This window comes from Chaetodon auriga, chromosome 9 (assembly GCF_051107435.1).
Source record: "Chaetodon auriga isolate fChaAug3 chromosome 9, fChaAug3.hap1, whole genome shotgun sequence".
Classification (NCBI taxonomy): domain Eukaryota; kingdom Metazoa; phylum Chordata; class Actinopteri; order Chaetodontiformes; family Chaetodontidae; genus Chaetodon; species Chaetodon auriga.
Window position 1 is genome coordinate 15133759 of NC_135082.1, and position 21311 is coordinate 15155069.

A 21311-nucleotide genomic window follows, 5' to 3' on the forward strand; every position below is an offset into this window, starting at 1 on the left:
ATACCGATATACAATAATGCCTCTTTTTCTTCTAAACTAAAAGAGGTATTTTTGTATCTTTCCTAATTAGTGCAATCCAACTACAACGGGAGTCGTCCCATCATTCTTTCTTTGATATCATTATACGATCATGTTTTCAGTTCGAAATTTCAAGTAGGTTTTCCTCACTCTTGTATGGAACTTAAAATCTCTGAATAAGGTTTTATTTTCGAACTGACGAATTGCTTTTTAATATGTCATACCACATGACGTGATTATCGGAGGGAATTACATAAAGATGGATTTTGGAAAGAAATTGTTTTGACAAACTCTGATAAGGTGACTGTGAGTTTGGTTCATTTTTCAATGACAAGGCTAGTGATCAGACTTTGAGTAAGAGTCCAGCAGACTTTGCCAGGGGTTTTGAAATATTGGTGGTGTTCACACAGGTATGATTGGCCATATTGCATTAACTGTTTTTACGAAGTCGTTTTAAAAATTTCTAAAATAGTTTTCATTACAACTGCTGTGGGTTTCATTTTGATTACTTTTTAGTGTGTCATTCTCTGTGTCTACATGTCGTTTCAAAAGCGTTCATAGTTCAAGTTATGTTTGAAAATTGTCCCTTTATCTGTCAGTTTTGTGCCTCTATCACAAACATCTTCAAACTGCAGTTTTTTATCATCATACCATTTTCAATTTTAATGGCAAACTTTCCTGAATGCAACGTATAAAGTCACCAACCGACTGCTCTGTGCAGATGCCGTATGTATTTATCCAAAATTTGAGCACACTCTGAAGATGTGACATGAGGCTCGTTTGTACAGGAAAAAGTCATGACATGTCATCTTTGAGTATATTATTGGTGTTGGCAGGTTACTCAAATCAATCAGGGAGCTCTGGATGTGATGTTTGTTTCCCTGACATGTAGAGCAATGCTCCATTTATCAAATGAGTAGTTGTCGTGTGATGTTATGCATTGTTCACTTTGTCATTTTGTCAAAAGATTGTTTTTAGCCTTGATGTCATACATTTTGAAGCTTTTATGTGAGCCAAACACTTTGTTTGGGTTGATCATTCATTATAGATCTGTTGTTGACATGGTTTGCCCTACATGAAAGATGACACAGCGACATTCCTTTGAAAGGTGCCATTTCTTGCATCGTTGTTAGTTTGTAGTCTTCATTTTTATATTACAGAAACCACTCCCAGAGTTACCTGGAATCTTGAACAATATAGGACTGTCAGTTATGAACCATGCATAACATGCCATCACAATCTTTGTTGACAAAGAAATGATATCTGTGGTCATATTTGCCACCATATGTCATAGACGATTGTTGCCTTTGTTGATAAAAATTCTGGCAAGCAGTGATCTTTCTTTATAGCCCAGGGAAGTATGTGATTATGGTGTCTAGCAGAGGGCTATATGTATCTCAAGAGTTGGATGACTGAAACGTTTGTTGTGTCATAGCAGCATATGTACCACAGGTGGATGACACTGCCTGAGGAATCTGGTTCTTTACACTTATAGCTGGTCCATTCCCATTTATGAACATATATGCTGAATTGGCCTCTCTTGTTGTGTTTGATTACTGAGTGATTTGACCACAGCTTCAGATGGAAGGAAAGAGTGCACTTGTATTATTTTTGTGTTGTAACTTTAGTTTGTCCTTTCCAATGGAAGTGTTCATCCATTGGAGATTTATTCAGTGCTTGTGCCAACTTTGTATGGAGAAGTCAATGATTTTACAATGAAGAACTTTTGTTACGTTATGACTGTCTGTTGTATTTTTGAGAGGATACCCAGTGTCAGACTGTATCCTGGATCTTTCTTGTGTGACTTTTTGAAAGGTGTTTTTTTTTTCTTTTCTTTTTCTTTTCTCATGTCTGAGAAGAAAGAAATTGCTGTGAGGTGTAGGCTGGGCCCTACTTCCTATTTATCATATGTGGGATAATGAGATTAAATATCTGCAGTAACAATAAATCACCATAACAAGTGTAGATTTGCAGTATTATATAGAACTTTGTAGTTGCACAAATACGGCAGTGTAAAGAGTAGTGTCCCCCTCAACAGGTTTTCTGACATTTTGATTTTTGCATTTACTTTTCTCTTCATTGTTTGCGGTTCTTTGTCGTAAGATACAGTGGTAGAAGAAGCTGTGTCTTAGACAGAATTTAAGCACATGTTCGGGTCATAAATTAAATACATGCCCACTCTTTCAGGAACTTAAAAAATGAAACCTTTGATCAATACAAGTTGAAGCTGATTGGAGGATGTCAGACCAAGTGGGGCCAAAGACAAGCCTGCTTTCTAGTGGATCCAGTTCAAAGTTGGTGATGCCAGCGTTTCCACTGCCTACAGACAAGCATTCACCTGACATACATATAATTATGATGGAGCCAAACAATGACCATTTAACAATACATGACATAGAACTATTAGTGCATCTTGAGATAAGACTGCAGTCCATCGAAAGAAACAAAACAGGAATCAAAAGTCCCACTGACGTGATGGAATAAAGGCAGGGAAATACTCTCTTCATCCTCTTCTAGACAATAGTGTTTGCTATACCAAATTTGTGCAACCCTTGATGTGATGGCAAAGGTAACTAAGGTGTGGTATGATTTTAATATAAATTGCAAAAATGCACATTAATATTTTCAGACAGCAATAAGAAGCTCACTGCAGTCATACCCGTGCTACAGTACATTTCAACTGCAAGTTTACTTTCAAGAAAGTACATATGCAGTAATGTGTTTCTGTACCAAAATACCAACTCAGCCTCACACAATGAAATTCTGAGCTAAACAAACCATGTGATGAAAGTCTGGGGTCAAACACCTTCTAATGAGCACACCATGATTATGGTGACCACAGCATTTCAGTTCTAGATATTTCAGCAGACAACAGCAAAGATGCACTGGAACCTGGTCTGCTCTTTGCAGAGAAGTCCCTTTGATAAGTGTCAAAAATGAAAACAATACCCCCGGTTAGGGAATTGACAGTATCAGATGATTACTACCTATTTACAGCTGGGATGTACTGCAAAGACAAGACATTTTAGTATTTTCATTGTCCTTGAATCTGACAGAGTTGATTTTCCAGATCAGGGCAGCTATTTGCAATGCCACATTACTGTGATAAAATGCACGCTATTTAAGTGTGCTAGCTATGACAGTTTAAAGACAACATGAATTCTAACCTGCACATATACTTACCTGGGGAAAAAAGCGTGACTTGAAAACATGCATGCTGTCTTCAGACCTCAATGTGAGTCAGTATTAGATACACTGAACTAAATGCATACACAGTACTATTCATTGCAACTGGTGTTCTGATTTAAATTGATTGTGGGTGACTGTTTTTGCACATGTATCGTGTTTCTTTTGATTTGTGTCATCAGTGCTATTGTTGAATTTAACTCACGGTGTCGCTATACACCAGCCTTAAGATGGTTTAATGGCTCTGTCCTTTGTGGACGGACAGTCTTATACGCCCATTGCCTGGTCTAGATCTCGGCACAATCACGCTGAACTGCTGCTGCTATTCGTGTTGTGTGGTTTAACCGTGTTTGTTGCGTCGATTCACGCTTTAGGCACTCTTGCTTGGCGATGGATTCTAAAATGATCACTTTTCAGCCGTGCATCGTCTGTTTCCTGCTTCTTTTTATGCACGCCGCATATGGAGACATCAGCTATTCTTTTCCTGAGGAGATGAAGCGAGGATCAATTATTGGAAATATGGCCAAGGATCTCGGGCTGGAGACGCGTGCACTCTCTAACAGGAGAGCCCGGATTGACACAGATGGGACAGATAAACGTTACTGTGACATCAACCTGAATAACGGAGAGCTGATAGTTGCTGACAGGATTGACCGTGAGGGGCTTTGTGGAGAAAAGGCTTCGTGCATCCTGAAACACGAGCTTGTGTTGGAGAATCCTCTCGAGCTCCATCGGATTACTCTTCACATTCAAGATGTTAATGATAACTCCCCGCAATTTAACGAAGAATCAATCAATATAGAAATTCGAGAGTCTGCAGACAGGGGAGCTCGTTTTGTGATCGAGGAGGCGCACGATGCGGATGTAGGACAGAATTCAGTTCAACAGTACAGCCTCAAAAAGAACGAAAATTTCATTTTGGCTGCAAATGGAAACACAATAGAGCTTGTACTTGATAAAGAGCTTGATCGTGAAAAACAGCAGGAGATCAATTTGCTGCTTACAGCTTTAGATGGTGGCTCTCCTCAGAGATCAGGTACAGTCGTCATACACGTCACTGTGCTGGATGCTAATGATAACGCCCCAGTGTTCAGCCAGGCCGTTTATAAAGCCAGTCTGCCTGAAAACGCTCCTGTGGACACTGTGGTGGTCACAGTGAGCGCTACTGATGCAGACGAGGGGGTCAATGGAGATGTGACTTATGACTTCAGTCATGCTACTGATGATGTGAAGAAGATATTTAGTATTGACCGTAAATCGGGTGAGATACGAGTAATTGGCGCTGTTGACTATGAGGCCACCACATCGTTTGAAATACGTGTTAAAGCAAAAGATGGATTAGGACTATCATCTTATGCTAAGACAATAATTTCCATCACTGATGTGAATGACAACGCCCCTGTAATCAATTTGAAATCAGTGACGAATCCCATACCAGAGGACACCCCGTCTGGTACAGAGGTGGGCATCATTAACGTGCAGGACAGAGATTCTGAGCGCAACCGACAGGTGCGCTGCTCCATTCAGCAAAATGTTCCTTTTAAGTTGGTTCCCTCTATTAAAAACTATTATTCTCTGGTGAGCACAGGACAACTGGACCGTGAACTCGTGTCTGATTACAACATTACAATCACTGCCACTGACGAGGGCTCTCCACCTCTGTCCTCCTCTAAAAGTGTTCAGTTATCTGTAGCAGACATCAACGACAACCCACCTGTGTTTGAGGAGCAGTCGTACAGCGCATATGTGAGTGAAAATAACAAACCTGGCTCCACTTTATGTTCCGTTACTGCTCGAGACCCCGACTGGAGACAGAACGGCACAGTGATTTATTCTCTGTTAGCTGGTGAGGTGGGCGGTGCCCCGGTGTCCTCCTATGTGTCTGTGAACGGAGACACGGGGGTGATCCACGCTGTGAGGTCGTTTGATTATGAACAGTTGAGGAGTTTTAAAGTGCACGTGATGGCCAGAGACAACGGCTCTCCTCCTTTGAGCAGCAACGTGACCGTCAGTGTGTTCATATCGGATGTGAATGACAACTGTCCTCAGATCCTGTACCCCGCCCCGGAGGGCAACTCGTTCATGACCGAGCTGGTCCCCAAAGCTGCACACGGAGGCTCTCTGGTGTCCAAAGTGATCGCGGTGGACGCGGACTCCGGCCAGAACGCCTGGCTGTCCTATCATATAGTGAAATCCACTGATCCTGGACTTTTCACTATCGGTGTCCACAGCGGAGAGATCAGGACACAGCGGGACATTTCTGAATCTGACAGCATGAAACAGAACCTGATTGTGTCAGTGAAAGATAACGGACAGCCCTCTCTGTCTGCCACGTGCTCCATGTATTTACTTATTTCTGATAACTTGGCTGAGGTGCCAGAACTGAAGGACATTTCTTATGATGAGAAGAATTCCAAACTGACCTCTTATCTGATCATTGCACTGGTGTCAGTGTCCACCTTTTTTCTGACCTTCATCATCATCATCCTGGGTGTGAGGTTTTGTCGCAGGAGAAAGCCCAGACTGTTGTTTGATGGAGCAGTCGCCATCCCGAGCGCGTATCTCCCTCCAAATTACGCAGATGTTGACGGCACAGGAACTTTACGCAGCACTTACAATTATGACGCCTACCTGACAACAGGATCTCGAACCAGTGACTTTAAGTTTGTTTCATCTTACAATGACAACACACTGCCTGCTGACCAGACTCTGAGGAAAGATCCGACTGACTTTACTGATGTGTTTGGAGATCCCGAAGTTTCCCCCGAGGTATGAAATACCGATATACAATAATGCCTCTTTTTCTTCTAAACTAAAAGAGGTATTTTTGTATATTTCTTAATTAGTGCAATCCAACTACAACGGGAGTCGTCCCATCATTCTTTCTTTGATATCATTATACTATCATGTTTTCAGTTCGAAATTTCAAGTAGGTTTTCCTCACTCTTGTATGGAACTTAAAATCTCTGAATAAGGTTTCATTTTCGAACTGACGAATTGCTTTTTAATATCTCATACCACATGACGTGATTATCGGAGGGAATTACATAAAGATGGATTTTGGGAAGAAATTGTTTTGACAATACTGGCAAACTGATAAGGTGACTGTGAGTTTGATTCATTTTTCAATGACAAGACTAGTGATCAGACTTTGAGTAAGAGTCCAGCAGACTTTGCCAGGGGTTTTGAAATATTGGTGGTGTTCACACAGGTATGATTGGCCATATTGCATTCATTGTTTTTACGAAGTCGTTTTTAAAAATTTTCTAAAATAGTTTTCATTTCAACTGCTGTGGGTTTCATTTTGATTACTTTTTAGTGTGTAATTCTCTGTGTCTACAAGTCGTTTCAAAAGCGTTCATAGTTGAAGTTATGTTTGAAAATTGTCCCTTTATCTGTCAGTTTTGTGCTGCTATCACAAACATCTTCAAACTGCAGTTTTTTATCATCATACCATTTTCAATTTTAATGGCAAACTTTCCTGAATGCAACGTATAAAGTCACCAACCGACTGCTCTGTGCAGATGCCGTATGTATTTATCCAAAATTTGAGCACACTCTGAAGATGTGACATGAGGCTCGTTCGTACAGGAAAAAGTCATGACATGTCATCTTTGAGTATATTATTGGTGTTGGCAGGTTACTCAAATCAATCAGGGAGCTCTGGATGTGATGTTTGTTTCCCTGACACATAAAGCAATGCTCCATTTATCAAATGAGTTATCGTGTGATGTTATGCATTGTTCACTTTGTCATTTTGTCAAAAGATTGTTTTTAGCCTTGATGTCATACATTTTGAAGCTTTTATGTGAGCCAAACACTTTGTTTGGGTTGATCATTCATTATAGATCTGTTGTTGACATGGTTTGCCCTACATGAAAGATGACACAGCGACTTTCCTTTGAAAGGTGCCATCTCTTGCATTGTTGTTAGTTTGTAGTCTTCATTTTTATATTACAGAAACCACTCCCAGAGTTACCTGGAATCTTGAACAATATAGGGACTGTCAGTTATGAACCATGCATAACATGTCATCACAATCTTTGTTGACAAAGAAATGATACCTGTGGTCATATTTGCCACCATATGTCATAGACGATTGTTGCCTTTGTTGCTAAATATTCTGGCAAGCAGTGATCTTTCTTTATAGCCCTGGGAAGTATGTGATTATGGTGTCTAGCAGAGGGCTATATGTATCTCAAGAGTTGGATGACTGAAACGTTTGTTGTGTCATAGCAGCATATGTATCACAGGTGGATGACACTGCCTGAGGAATCTGGTTCTTTACACTTATAGCCGTTCCATTCCCATTTATGAACATATATGCTGAATTGGCCTCTCTTGATGTGTTTGATAACTAAATGATTTGACCACAGCTTCAGATGGAAGGAGAGAGTGCACTTGTATTATTTTTTGATCTGTAGTTTGTCCTTTCCAATGGAAGCGTTCATCCATTGGAGATTTATTCAGTACTTGTGCCAACTTTGTATGGAGAAGTCAATGATTTTACAATGAAGAACTTTTGTTATGTTATGACTGTCTGTTGTATTTTTGAGAGGATACCCAGTGTCAGACTGTATCCTGGATCTTTCTTGTGTGACTCTTTGAAAGGTGATTTTTTTTTTTTCTCATATCTGAGAAGAAAGAAATTGCTGTGAGGTGTAGGCTCGGCCCTACTTCCTCTTCATCATATGCGGGATAGTGAGATTAAATATCTGCAGTAACAATAAATCACCATAACAAGTGTAGATTTGCAGTATTATATAGAACTTTGTAGTTGTACAGATACGGTAGTGTGAAGAGTAGTGTCCCCCTCAACAGGTTTTCTGACTTTTTGATTTTTGCATTTACTTTTCTCTTCATTGTTTGCAGTTCTTTGTCGTAAGATACAGTGGTAGTAGAAGCTGTCTCTTAGACAGAATTTAAGCACATGTTCTGGTCGTAAATTAAATACATGCCCACTCTTTCAGGAACTTAAAAAATGAAACCTTTGATCAATACAAGTTGAAGCTGATTGGAGGATGTCAGACCAAGTGGGGTCAAAGACAAGCCTGCTTTCTAGTGGATCCAGTTCCAAGTTGGTGATGCCAGCGTTTCCACTGCCCACAGACAAGCATTCAGCTGACATACATATAATTATGATGCAGCCAAACAATGACCATTTAACAATACCTGACATAGAACTATTAGTGCATCTTGAGATAAGACTGCAGTCCATCGAAAGAAACAAAACAGGAATCAAAAGTCCCACTGACGTGATGAAATAAAGGCAGGGAAATACTCTCTTCATCCTCTTCTAGACAATAGTGTTTGCTATACCAAATTTGTGCAACCCTTGATGTGATGGCAAAGGTAACTAAGGTGTGGTATGATTTTAATATAAATTGCAAAAATGCACATTAATATTTTCAGACAGCAATAAGAAGCTCACTGCAGTCATACCCGTGCTACAGTACATTTCAACTGCAAGTTTACTTTCAAGAAAGTACATATGCAGTAATGTGTTTCTGTACCAAAATACCAACTCAGCCTCACACAATGAAATTCTGAGCAAAACAAACCATGTGATGAAAGTCTGGGGTCAAACACCTTCTAATGAGCACACCATGATTATGGTGACCACAGCATTTCAGTTCTAGATATTTCAGCAGACAACAGCAAAGATGCACTGGAACCTGGTCTGCTCTTTGCAGAGACGTCCCTTTGATAAGTGTTAAAAATGAAAACAATACCCCCAGTTAGGGAATTGACAGTATCAGATGATTACTACCTATTTACAGCTGGGATGTACTGCAAAGACAAGACATTTAGTATTTTCATTGTCCTTGAATCTGACAGAGTTGATTTTCCAGATCAGGGCAGCTATTTGCAATGCCACATTACTGTATTAAAATACATGCTATTTAAGTGTGCTGACTGTGACAGTTTAAAGACAACATGAATTCTAGTTTGCACAAATACCTGTCTGGGAGAAAGAAAAAAAAAAAAAACAACAGAAAAAAAACAGAAAAAAAAAAAAAATAGCGTGGCTTGAAAAAGTCCATGCTGTCTTCAGACCTAGATGTGAGTCAGCATTAGATACACTGAACTAAATGCATACACGGTACTACTTATTGCAAGTGGTGTTCTGATTTAAATTGATTGTGGGTGACTGTTTTTGCACATGTATCGTATTTCTTTTGATTTGTGTCATCAATGCTATTGTTGAATTTAACTCACGGTGTCGCTATACACCAGCCTTAAGATGGTTTAATGGCTCTGTCCTTTGTGGACGGACAGTCTTGTACGCCCATTGCCTGGTCTAGATCTCGGCACAGTCACGCTGAACTGCTGCTGCTATTCGTGTTGCGTGGTTTAACCGTGTTTGTTGCGTCGATTCACGCTTTAGGCACTCTTGCTTGGCGATGGATTCTAAAATGATCACTTTTCAGCCGTGCATCGTCTGTTTCCTGCTTCTTTTTATGCACGCCGCATATGGAGACATCAGCTATTCTTTTCCTGAGGAGATGAAGCGAGGATCAGTTATTGGAAATATGGCCAAGGATCTCGGGCTGGAGACGCGTGCGCTCTCTAACAGGAGAGCCCGGATTGACACCGACGGGACAGATAAACGTTACTGTGACATCAACCTGAATAACGGAGAGCTGATAGTTGCCGACAGGATTGACCGTGAGGGGCTTTGTGGAGAAAAGGCTTCGTGCATCCTGAAACACGAGCTTGTGTTGGAGAATCCTCTCGAGCTCCATCGGATTACTCTTCACATTCAAGATGTTAATGATAACTCCCCGCAATTTAACGAAGAATCAATCAATATAGAAATTCGAGAGTCTGCAGTCAGGGGAGCTCGTTTTGTGATCGAGGAGGCGCACGATGCGGATGTAGGACAGAATTCAGTTCAACAGTACAGCCTCAAAAAGAACGAAAATTTCATTTTGGCTGCAAATGGAAACACAATAGAGCTTGTTCTTGATAAAGAGCTTGATCGTGAAAAACAGCAGGAGATCAATTTGCTGCTTACAGCTTTAGATGGTGGCTCTCCTCAGAGATCAGGTACAGTCGTCATACACGTCACTGTGCTGGATGCTAATGATAACGCCCCAGTGTTCAGCCAGGCCGTTTATAAAGCCAGTCTGCCTGAAAACGCTCCTGTAGACACTGTGGTGGTCACAGTGAGCGCTACTGACGCAGACGAGGGGGTCAATGGAGATGTGACTTATGACTTCAGTCATGTTACTGATGATGTGAAGAAGATATTTAGTATTGACCGTAAATCGGGTGAGATACGAGTAATTGGCGCTGTTGACTATGAAACTACCACATCGTTTGAAATACGTATTAAAGCCAAAGATGGACTGGGCCTATCATCTTATGCTAAGGCAATAATTTCCATCACTGATGTGAATGACAACGCCCCTGTAATCAATTTGAAATCAGTGACGAATCCCATACCAGAGGACACCCCGTCTGGTACAGAGGTGGGCATCATTAACGTGCAGGACAGAGATTCTGAGCGCAACCGACAGGTGCGCTGCTCCATTCAGCAAAATGTTCCTTTTAAGTTGGTTCCCTCTATTAAAAATTATTATTCCTTGGTGAGCACAGGACAACTGGATCGCGAACTCGTGTCTGATTACAACATTACAATCACTGCCACTGACGAGGGCTCTCCACCTCTGTCCTCCTCTAAAAGTGTTCAGTTGTCTTTAGCAGACATCAACGACAACCCACCTGTGTTTGAGGAGCAGTCGTACAGCGCATATGTGAGTGAAAATAACAAACCTGGCTCCACTTTATGTTCCGTTACTGCTCGAGACCCCGACTGGAGACAGAACGGTACTGTGATTTATTCTCTGTTAGCTGGTGAGGTGAACGGTGCCCCGGTGTCCTCCTATGTGTCTGTGAACGGAGACACGGGGGTGATCCACGCTGTGAGGTCGTTTGATTATGAACAGTTGAGGAGTTTTAAAGTGCACGTGATGGCCAGAGACAACGGTTCTCCTCCTCTGAGCAGCAACGTGACCGTCAGTGTGTTCACATCGGATGTGAATGACAACTGTCCTCAGATCCTGTACCCCGCCCCGGAGGGCAACTCGTTCATGACCGAGCTGGTCCCCAAAGCTGCACACGGAGGCTCTCTGGTGTCCAAAGTGATCGCGGTGGACGCGGACTCCGGCCAGAACGCCTGGCTGTCCTATCATATAGTGAAATCCACTGATCCTGGACTTTTCACTATCGGTGTCCACAGCGGAGAGATCCGGACACAGCGGGACATTTCTGAATCTGACAGCATGAAACAGAACCTGATTGTGTCAGTGAAAGATAACGGACAGCCCTCTCTGTCTGCCACGTGCTCCATGTATTTACTTATTTCTGATAACTTGGCTGAGGTGCCAGAACTGAAGGATATTTCTTATGATGAGAAGAATTCCAAACTGACCTCTTATCTGATCATCGCTCTGGTGTCAGTGTCCACGTTTTTTCTGACGTTCATCATCATCATCCTGGGTGTGAGGTTTTGTCGCAGGAGAAAGCCCAGACTGTTGTTTGATGGAGCAGTCGCCATCCCGAGCGCGTATCTCCCTCCAAATTACGCAGATGTTGACGGCACAGGAACTTTACGCAGCACTTACAATTATGACGCCTACCTGACAACAGGATCTCGAACCAGTGACTTCAAGTTTGTTTCATCTTACAATGACAACACACTGCCTGCTGACCAGACTCTGAGGAAAAGTCCAACAGACTTCACTGAGGCATTTGGAGATTTGGATGGGTACTCAGAGGTATGAATACACACGACATCAATTTTGCCAACCCTTTTATGAAGAACAGTCAATTCAACGAAAGTTTCCTTTCAACTCTTTCATTTTTATTAAGTGCATAGCTGATAACCAGATAATTTCCAAACTCAAAGTTGTTTTGCACTGACTTCGTGCGTAATTATGGGTTGCCACGCGTAATTGCCATATCGTGTCTATTCTTTCCACCGTTTCTCTATTTCGGTCTGTGTATGTAAATCAGTTGTTAACCGGCTTTTTTTTTTTTTTTTTTTTTTTTTTTTTTTTTTAACTACTATTATCATTATTTCCCCCCATGTTTTTTAAGTTTCCAGAATCATTTGATTTCATCCATGCCCACTTTCATTTCCATACTGTCAGCATGTAACATTAGGCCTAATTAAAGTCCTTTTTGTAGATGTCGATGTTATATAATGCTTGGTCATTCTAGTCTCACTATTCTTAGATATGAATACATTCTCTGTGCTTACAGGTGTTGGTGTAGCAGTGAGTCTTGCAAATCATATGCATTTTGTCCAAGTCAACAGAGTAATGTGTCATTGTTTCGATTTAGTCTAATCTGTTGTTATTTTTTCACTTTGCTGCGGATGATTATTCACTTGTAAATGTTTTTTTTATGGTCAGCAAAAATTAAGGTTATTCTTCATGAGAAGTTGTGACATTGGGCTGCTAGTTTTCAGGAAGATTGTTCTTTTTGTGTCTCATCAAATGTTTGGTCTTGACTTTTCACTAATGAAATATATTATCTCTTAGCATCTGAACCACATGAAATATCAGTGCTTGAATCAAATTATTCTACTTCATTTTCCTAAAATTGAGCTTCAGTAATAACCTTTGATAGACTTTGTATGATGCAATTTTCTCTTAATGCTAAAGCACATCTACAATCAGATGATCATTGTTGCAGAGGAAGCAACGTGTGTCCATGTACGCTCTCATGTCTTTTGTCATTTTCAGTTTGTGACTTGTTCGCTAAATGTTTCTGGCAGATGCATCTCACTCTATCTCTCCTATTACAAACAGACAAAAACAAACCAAAAACATCTCACTTCTTATGCATTCATGTCATACTTCATAAAGCTGCAATCTAGTGATGCATGTCACAGAAAGAATTTCAAACTTGGTTGCGTCTTCTTGACCTGCTGTTGCTTGTATTGTTCCTCGCTTGTTCTTTGTTTTAATCAGACGTGTCTGCCACATGAATGCACACGCTGGTCATACACTTACAGAAGGTTTGGGTATTAACATTATAATGATATGTAGCAGATTGATTTTTATACCTGAAAGATTAATGGCTGAAAACATGCCACTGCTGTCTAATGCTGGTTTTTAATGTGGATGGCATCACCAGTATTTAGGTGTTCACATTTGAATACAGTTGACTGCACTTTATTAGCATGTGTGTTTGTTTTGGCTTCCATTTGAGTTTTGACAGGGTTGTTTTTGCTCTCCACTCTGACCTCTGTGATTATGCAACTACGGTTGATACAAATGGAGAAAGAAAAAAAAAAGAAGAAAAAAAAAACTTAGTCCCCCCCCCCCCTTTATTTGTAGTTTATCATTTTGCACAACAGTTTGCGCATTTCTGAAGTGGTTTCTGTTTGCTCAGTGATATGCTCTGAATGAATGTCCTTTACTTTGTTCACAACATTGTGAACCATATTTTATCCAGTGTGTGTTTTCACTGTGAAGATCAAGTCTTGGCTTTATGAATCACCTTGTTTATCAACATACAGCCTGAGTTTCATACAGGTAGTCTAGACAAGTCATGCAGACAGAATGAGGGGTATTCCTCTCCATGTGACCCAAATAATTTTTTTTGTGCGATGATTTTGGTGATAGCTGTTCTGCATGATTTTTCCGCTGTGGACTGGTTGTGTTTAAAGTAATTAGTTTTAACTTGTGACTCTCAGCTATGCTGCCAGGTCTGGCTGTTATTTATTTATTTATTTATTTTGAGAGTAAATGTTTGATTCAGTGCGTTTTCCATTGTCTTGTTGAAAGTTAATGACAAAGTGAGTCCTGTAACTCTTTTCTGTGACATTAGAAAGGACTTTGTTTTTATTCTCCTCTTTTCAGAAGAGGTCAAAGGCTGATTGTGGTGTAGTAAGCAGTTGTAATCACCTTAAGTCACCATAGAACTTGTACATCTGTGGTCATTAATGGTTGTGATCTTTTTACTGAAACAAGAGACAAAACTCAACACTGAATTTATCTGAATTAAGTATCTTGAAAAAAGGTAATTCCCTGACTCTTCTCTTGCATTCAAGACATTTATTAAATCTGTTCATTGAGCCACCCACACCCTATTTATCGTATGACTTTTTCTTCAGTGCAAGAGCACAGTGCAGGAGTTGCATTTCCAACAAGATTTTGAGCTTGTTTCTGCTGTATTTGCATAATGTTGTCTAAGTTAGTGTATGTGCAAACCTTTTTTCCTATGAAGTATAAAAGGAATCACAAACAATTGGCAGCCGTCTGGGTTTCTTTTTAAATTTGGTGGAATCAGCAGGACTAGATTTAACAAACATGCATGCAGAGTTCACGATGGGCATAAAATATAGATATATCTTAAGACCACAACCAATAAAGAAAACTCAAAAAATCCAAAAGTCACTGCTGTTATTATACAAAGTATTGCTGTGAGGAGATTCCACTGTAATGTCAGAGCTGATATGGCCGGTGGATTATTGCGAACTTGAACGAGAAACAGGATGGAGACTGACATATTTTCAGCAACTTTCAGTTTAGTTTCCTCTACAGTTTCATCAAGTCTTCACCACGAATAGTTTGGTTTCTCCCTGATATATATTTGAATAAACCAATAAGATGAAAGGGGGCCCAAAATGTTATTTGATATGATGATAAAACCACAGATATGTTAATGTATTTACTGTGAATGATTTAAGATGCATGTATAAATATGTAAATAGTTAACTTCATAAACTTTTTGTGCCTCGGTGTCATTGCTCAAGTTCACTTCCCTTTTCAACATTACAGACAACAGTTTCCCTTTTTAAGTCAACTACATATGCAGGTGTTCAGTATGCCAAACTTAACCTGCCTTCCACCATTATGTATATAGATTAAATATATGCATATGCAGCAATGTTATGGTGACCATGAGAAAAATTGACTAGCTCATGCCTCAGTGAGGTAATCAAGCCTACAGTGCAGAACCAAGAGTGGCTCCTCACAATCACAAAACACGAAATTATCAACATACCAAGGAAATGCATGGCTTGAACCCAGCTATCAGTCTGCACTCTGGAAGACTTGTTTGTTGACTTTGTTAGTTTCCTGGTTGTTTCCTGGTGTAAACTTTGTGAATAACTGCAGTTGAAAATAACGCTCTTACATCACAGTAGTTATAGTATCTGTTTCATATGCAGATAAACTAAAAACAGGGTACAGATAATTTGAAGTGTTCCTATCACTTACTTTTTCATTAGTGTTTTTGTCAAATTTTACTCACGGTGGCGCTATACACCAGCCTTAAGATGGTTTAATGCATCTGTCCTTCGGTGTGGACAGGCATTCTTGTTCTCTTGTGTCTAGATAGGGACAGTCACCCAGGAATCGCAGTTGGTATTCGTGTTTTGTGGTTAAACTGACGTTGTTCGCTTTATTCTTCAGCCTGTTAGGACCTGAACGTTGTGATGGAGTCGAAAATATTCTTGTTTCGATCGCGCGGATTCTATTTCCTCCTCCTTTTTATGCACGCCGCATATGGAGACATCAGCTATTCTTTTCCTGAGGAGATGAAGCGAGGATCAATTATTGGAAATATGGCCAAGGATCTCGGGCTTGAGACGCGTGCGCTCTCTAACAGGAGAGCCCGGATTGACACCGACGGGACAGATAAACGTTACTGTGACATCAACCTGAATAACGGAGAGCTGATAGTTGCCGACAGGATTGACCGTGAGGGGCTTTGTGGAGAAAAGGCTTCGTGCATCCTGAAACACGAGCTTGTGTTGGAGAATCCTCTCGAGCTCCATCGTATTACTCTTCACATTCAAGATGTTAATGATAACTCCCCGCAATTTAAAGAAGAAATGATCAGTATAGAAATTCGAGAGTCTGCAGACAGGGGAGCTCGTTTTGTGATCGAGGAGGCGCACGATGCGGATGTAGGACAGAATTTAGTTCAGCAGTACAGCCTCAAAAAGAACGAAAATTTCATTTTGGCTGCAAATGGAAACACAATAGAGCTTGTTCTTGATAAAGAGCTTGATCGTGAAAAACAGCAGGAGATCAATTTGCTGCTTACAGCTTTAGATGGTGGCTCTCCTCAGAGATCAGGTACAGTAGTCATACACGTCACGGTGCTGGATGCTAATGATAACGCCCCAGTGTTCAGCCAGGCCGTTTATAAAGCCAGTCTGCCTGAAAACGCTCCTGTAGACACTGTGGTGGTCACAGTGAGCGCTACTGATGCAGACGAGGGGGTCAATGGAGATGTGACTTATGAATTTGGACATGTTAGTGATGATGTGAAGAAGATATTTAGTATTGACCGTAAATCGGGTGAGATACGAGTAGTTGGCGCTGTTGACTACGAAACTACAACATCATTTGAAATACGTATTAAAGCAAAAGATGGATTAGGTCTATCATCTTATGCTAAGGCAATAATTTCCATCACTGATGTGAATGACAACGCCCCTGTAATCAATTTGAAATCAGTGACGAATCCCATACCAGAGGACACCCCGTCGGGGACAGAGGTGGGCATCATTAACGTGCAGGACAGAGACTCTGAGCGCAACCGACAGGTGCGCTGCTCCATTCAGCAAAATGTTCCTTTTAAGTTGGTTCCGTCTATCAAAAACTATTATTCTCTGGTGAGCACAGGACAACTGGACCGCGAACTCGTGTCTGATTACAACATTACAATCACTGCCACTGACGAGGGCTCTCCACCTCTGTCCTCCTCTAAAAGTGTTCAGTTATCTGTAGCAGACATCAACGACAACCCACCTGTGTTTGAGGAGCAGTCGTACAGCGCATATGTGAGTGAAAATAACAAACCTGGCTCCACTTTATGTTCCGTTACTGCTCGAGACCCCGACTGGAGACAGAACGGTACAGTGATTTATTCTCTGTTAGCTGGAGAGGTGAACGGTGCCCCGGTGTCCTCATATGTGTCTGTTAATGGAGACACGGGGGTGATCCACGCTGTGAGGTCTTTTGATTATGAACAGCTGAGGAGTTTTAAAGTGCACGTGGTGGCCAGAGACAACGGTTCTCCCCCTCTGAGCAGCAACGTGACCGTCAGTGTGTTCATATCGGATGTGAATGACAACTGTCCTCAGATCCTGTACCCCGCCCCGGAGGGCAACTCGTTCATGACCGAGCTGGTCCCCAAAGCTGCACACGGAGGCTCTCTGGTGTCCAAAGTGATCGCGGTGGACGCGGACTCCGGCCAGAACGCCTGGCTGTCCTATCATATAGTGAAATCCACTGATCCTGGACTTTTCACTATCGGTGTCCACAGCGGAGAGATCAGGACACAGCGGGACATTTCTGAATCTGACAGCATGAAACAGAACCTGATTGTGTCAGTGAAAGATAACGGACAGCCCTCTCTGTCTGCCACGTGCTCCATGTATTTACTTATTTCTGATAACTTGGCTGAGGTGCCAGAACTGAAGGATATTTCTTATGATGAGAAGAATTCCAAACTGACCTCTTATCTGATCATCGCTCTGGTGTCAGTGTCCACGTTTTTTCTGACCTTCATCATCATCATCCTGGGTGTGAGGTTTTGTCGCAGGAGAAAGCCCAGACTGTTGTTTGATGGAGCAGTCGCCATCCCGAGCGCGTATCTCCCTCCAAATTACGCAGATGTTGACGGCACAGGAACTTTACGCAGCACTTACAATTATGACGCCTACCTGACAACAGGATCTCGAACCAGTGACTTTAAGTTTGTGTCATCTTACAATGACAACACACTGCCTGCTGACCAGACTTTGAGGAAAAGTCCGTCTGACTTTGTTGAAGCCTTTGGAGACTTAAATGATTCTCCCGAGGTAGGCGCATGTTTTTTATCATATGTGCCAAATGTGTAGAACATCTGGCTTATTTTGCTTTACACACACACACACACACACACACACACACACACACACACACACACACAAATGACCTGTTCTTAACAATAAAGGAATTCATTCGTCGTTGAGACCTAAGAGTGATAAAGAGCAAATGCAGAGGAAGAATGCCACGAAGAAATGTTTGGTGACTTGTTCTCGTGTAAAATCAGGCCTACAATGAAGATTTTCAGTTAGACACACTCAATGAAATGTCTTGAAAAGTTATTTGAGATTGAGACGTAGAACAGTTTTTGCATTGCCTCTGTTGTTGTATGAGTTTGGAGTTTGTAGTCTGTTGTTTCTTCCTGGGTCTGAAATGTAATCATCATTACTCATGATAGTTTCAATCCAATGCTATCTTACATTTTATTTCTGTATTTTAATATTCATGAACTCCACATTTTTCATTCACAAAAGAGGAACCTAATGTGTGATAAGGCAGCTCTGGATTAGAAGTTTCAATTCCACTGTCAGTTGGGAGGATTGCACTTGGTTCAGTGTTCAAAGATATCTGAGCTTACTCTAATTGACAAGCTGTTATGCAATCATTCTGCATACATTCTGTAATAAACTCAGATCCGTTGATTTTTATCCACCTTGTGGACACTGGATGTTCAGGTAGCAGACATGTATTACCTCTATTTGATTATGTGTGTCTGTGTCTTGCTGTTTGTGTGTGTGTGTGTGTTTGTATATTGTATTCATTATGTTGTGATGACATAAATCTGTTTTAAATTTTAGAATGAAAACTCTAGTGGTTTTGGTTGGTGTGCAGAAAATTAATGTAAGTCTATGTGATGTCACCATAAATTATTTATACACGATTGTATATGTGTGTGTGTGTGTGTGTGTGTGTGTGTGTGTGTGTGTGTGCTTTAATATGTGTATAAGGAGATGTAAGTGGTCAGTCTGACCAGACTGAGGGTTAACACACCTACACAGCTGATGATCTTTACTGCGAGGCAGGCATGTCTTACACATGCACATGCACATGCACATGCACGCACGCGCGCGCGCGCGCACACACACACACACACACACACACACACAGTCATACTTCTATACTTGCAGGGACCCTCCTTGACTTAATGTGTTTCCCAGACACCTTCCCCAACCTTCAGCTTCAAACAGCACGTTGAAGTTGTGAGGAAATGTCATCACTCTCTAAAAATTTCTCCCTCTGTAAAAACATGGACAGTCGTTTATATGTGCACACACACATAGGATATATACAGTTTATGCTCTCAAAGCATTGCACAGGCACACACACCACTCACTCACTCACTCACTCACTCACCTCACTCACCTCACTCTCTCTCTCTCACACACACACACACACACACACACACACACACACACACACACACACACACACACAGAGCCAACGTGCAGTATCTATGTTTATTCATGTTCGAGCTCTCTCTGTGATGTCCAGCGACTGTCAGCTGGAGGAATGTCTTTGACTGGTCTGACTCGTTTCTCTGTCCTTGGTGCTGAACACCTTCTATTTTTTTGCTGCTTCTGTCTAAAACTCTCTCCCTCTCTCTTTATTTCTGATGCCTTGTGTCCTTTATTCAGTTTGGTTATAACATCAAATCAATAAAATATTTAAGTTGTATTTGTTTTGATCTTTTTAATCTAATATTCTGATCAGGTTTCATTGCAAGTTCCTTGAGAGGACACTTCAGTTGACTTGCCTTGAAGGGTAGCTGAGTTTAATGTCATTTGCTGCAGAAAGATCATGAAATTATTTTTTTCAAAAATGGGCAAGGTTGATTTACCTTAAGTGATCATCAATCCTAACTAGCTGTAAATTAGAGTTTACGTTCAAGAAATGCTATATTGAAAATTGATTTTTAAAAATAGTAAAATAGACACCACTCATATGGTCCAATTAGAACTGCAGTAATCATTTACTCACGTGGAACATTTTTGTCTCTTGTGTCTTTTATTTTGCTGTTTTTTACTTATTTTTTCCTTGTTTATTTCATTAAAATGTTTGTACTGTCATTTGTAGCCAAAGGAGTACAGACATTCACTTATGTTTTGTCACTTATGCCTATTAAAACTGTAGTTGGAAATACTGTAAAACTTAAGCACAGCTGACTGGAGTTACAGTCAGGTACCATCCTGCAGATAGTTTTGCCAGTATCACCTATCAGGTTTGCACTTATTTTCTATTTATTTTATTTCACTCTTAGGGTGTTTCCACTTTACAAAGATTAGACCTGTTGTTTCAACTGACATAAAATTGTTTGTTAATTAAATTTAAATCATCTCCACACATTTTAGACCTGTAATTAAGTTAAATGATATTCTGCATTTATCAAGTAATAACCCTGTGTTCTTATTAGTAATTTTAAGTGGTATCTCCTAATCCCCTACCAATTTTCAAATAGTTTTCTGTCTCAGTTTCTCTTAAAATCTCTTTGTTAAGCAGGATCAGAAGATCATGGTGAGTGATCAAACCGTGTGGTAAATATACTTTGTTTTCTTCCTGCAGTAACTGAATGGTCATTCTGCCATTGACACAACTCCTAGTTTCTGGGCTCAGTTTATTTGATATTGATATTTTTATCAGTGGTGATAAGTGCAAAATAAAAGCAACCTCACCCTTTGAAATCCTTTGAGACTCTGAATGTCATACAGATGTCACATTATATGAATATAAAATGACAACATTCCCTGCTCCGTAATATTGTATGAGTAGTATGTTACTCTTCATTCAGAGATTGTTTTATGTGCATATTTGATGTTAGAGTATATGTTGAAAAATGTTGCTAATTGAGCCCAGTTAATGTTTGTTATGCTGGCTTTTAACTGTGCAGAGCTTGTGTGTAGTTTTACTACATGCAATGTGACTTTTTCGGTCATTTCTTCTATGAAAGTTTGATGTGTTAATATGTTCACATTTAGTCTAAGCGCATTGCACACTGTTAGCACTGGCTCTATTTCTAGTTTATTATAATACTTAATACCGCACGAATAATGAGGCACATAGCTGGAATTTTATTGTGGAATTCTGCCTACCTTGATAAATAATCTGTGATTAATTTGCAAAGACCAAACTCACTGCACTGTAGAAGTGGAAAGACAGGTACACCTCTAACTTCCTGCTATGTCCTTTTTCTTCTCTCTCTCTCTCTCTCTCTCTCTCTCTCTCTCTCTCTCTCTCTCTGTGCGTGCATGCGTGCGTGCGTGCGTGCGT

General features: G+C 40.7%; 2 protein-coding genes across 24 annotated transcripts in view; both read left to right on the forward strand.

Moving 5' to 3' along the window:
* Window positions 1-21311, forward strand: part of LOC143325917 (protocadherin gamma-C5-like) — a 280430-nt gene that overhangs the window by 77585 nt on the left and 181534 nt on the right. For 2 of the 23 annotated variants that reach the window (XM_076739334.1, XM_076739343.1), the window contains exon 1: window positions 7210-11987. The exons of 16 other annotated variants lie outside the window; for them this stretch is intronic. In XM_076739334.1, the coding sequence (XP_076595449.1) occupies window positions 9609-11987 (2379 nt within the window). In that variant the 5' untranslated portion in view covers window positions 7210-9608. Of the gene's footprint in view, window positions 1-29; window positions 5974-7209; window positions 11988-15067; window positions 18041-21311 lie in introns of those variants that run through there. 5 more of the 23 variants (XM_076739322.1, XM_076739335.1, XM_076739344.1 and 2 more) reach the window with 5 other exon arrangements.
* LOC143325941 (protocadherin gamma-A4-like) overlaps window positions 1-21311 on the forward strand; it is a 75434-nt gene that overhangs the window by 47388 nt on the left and 6735 nt on the right. The gene's annotated exons all lie outside the window — the stretch shown is intronic.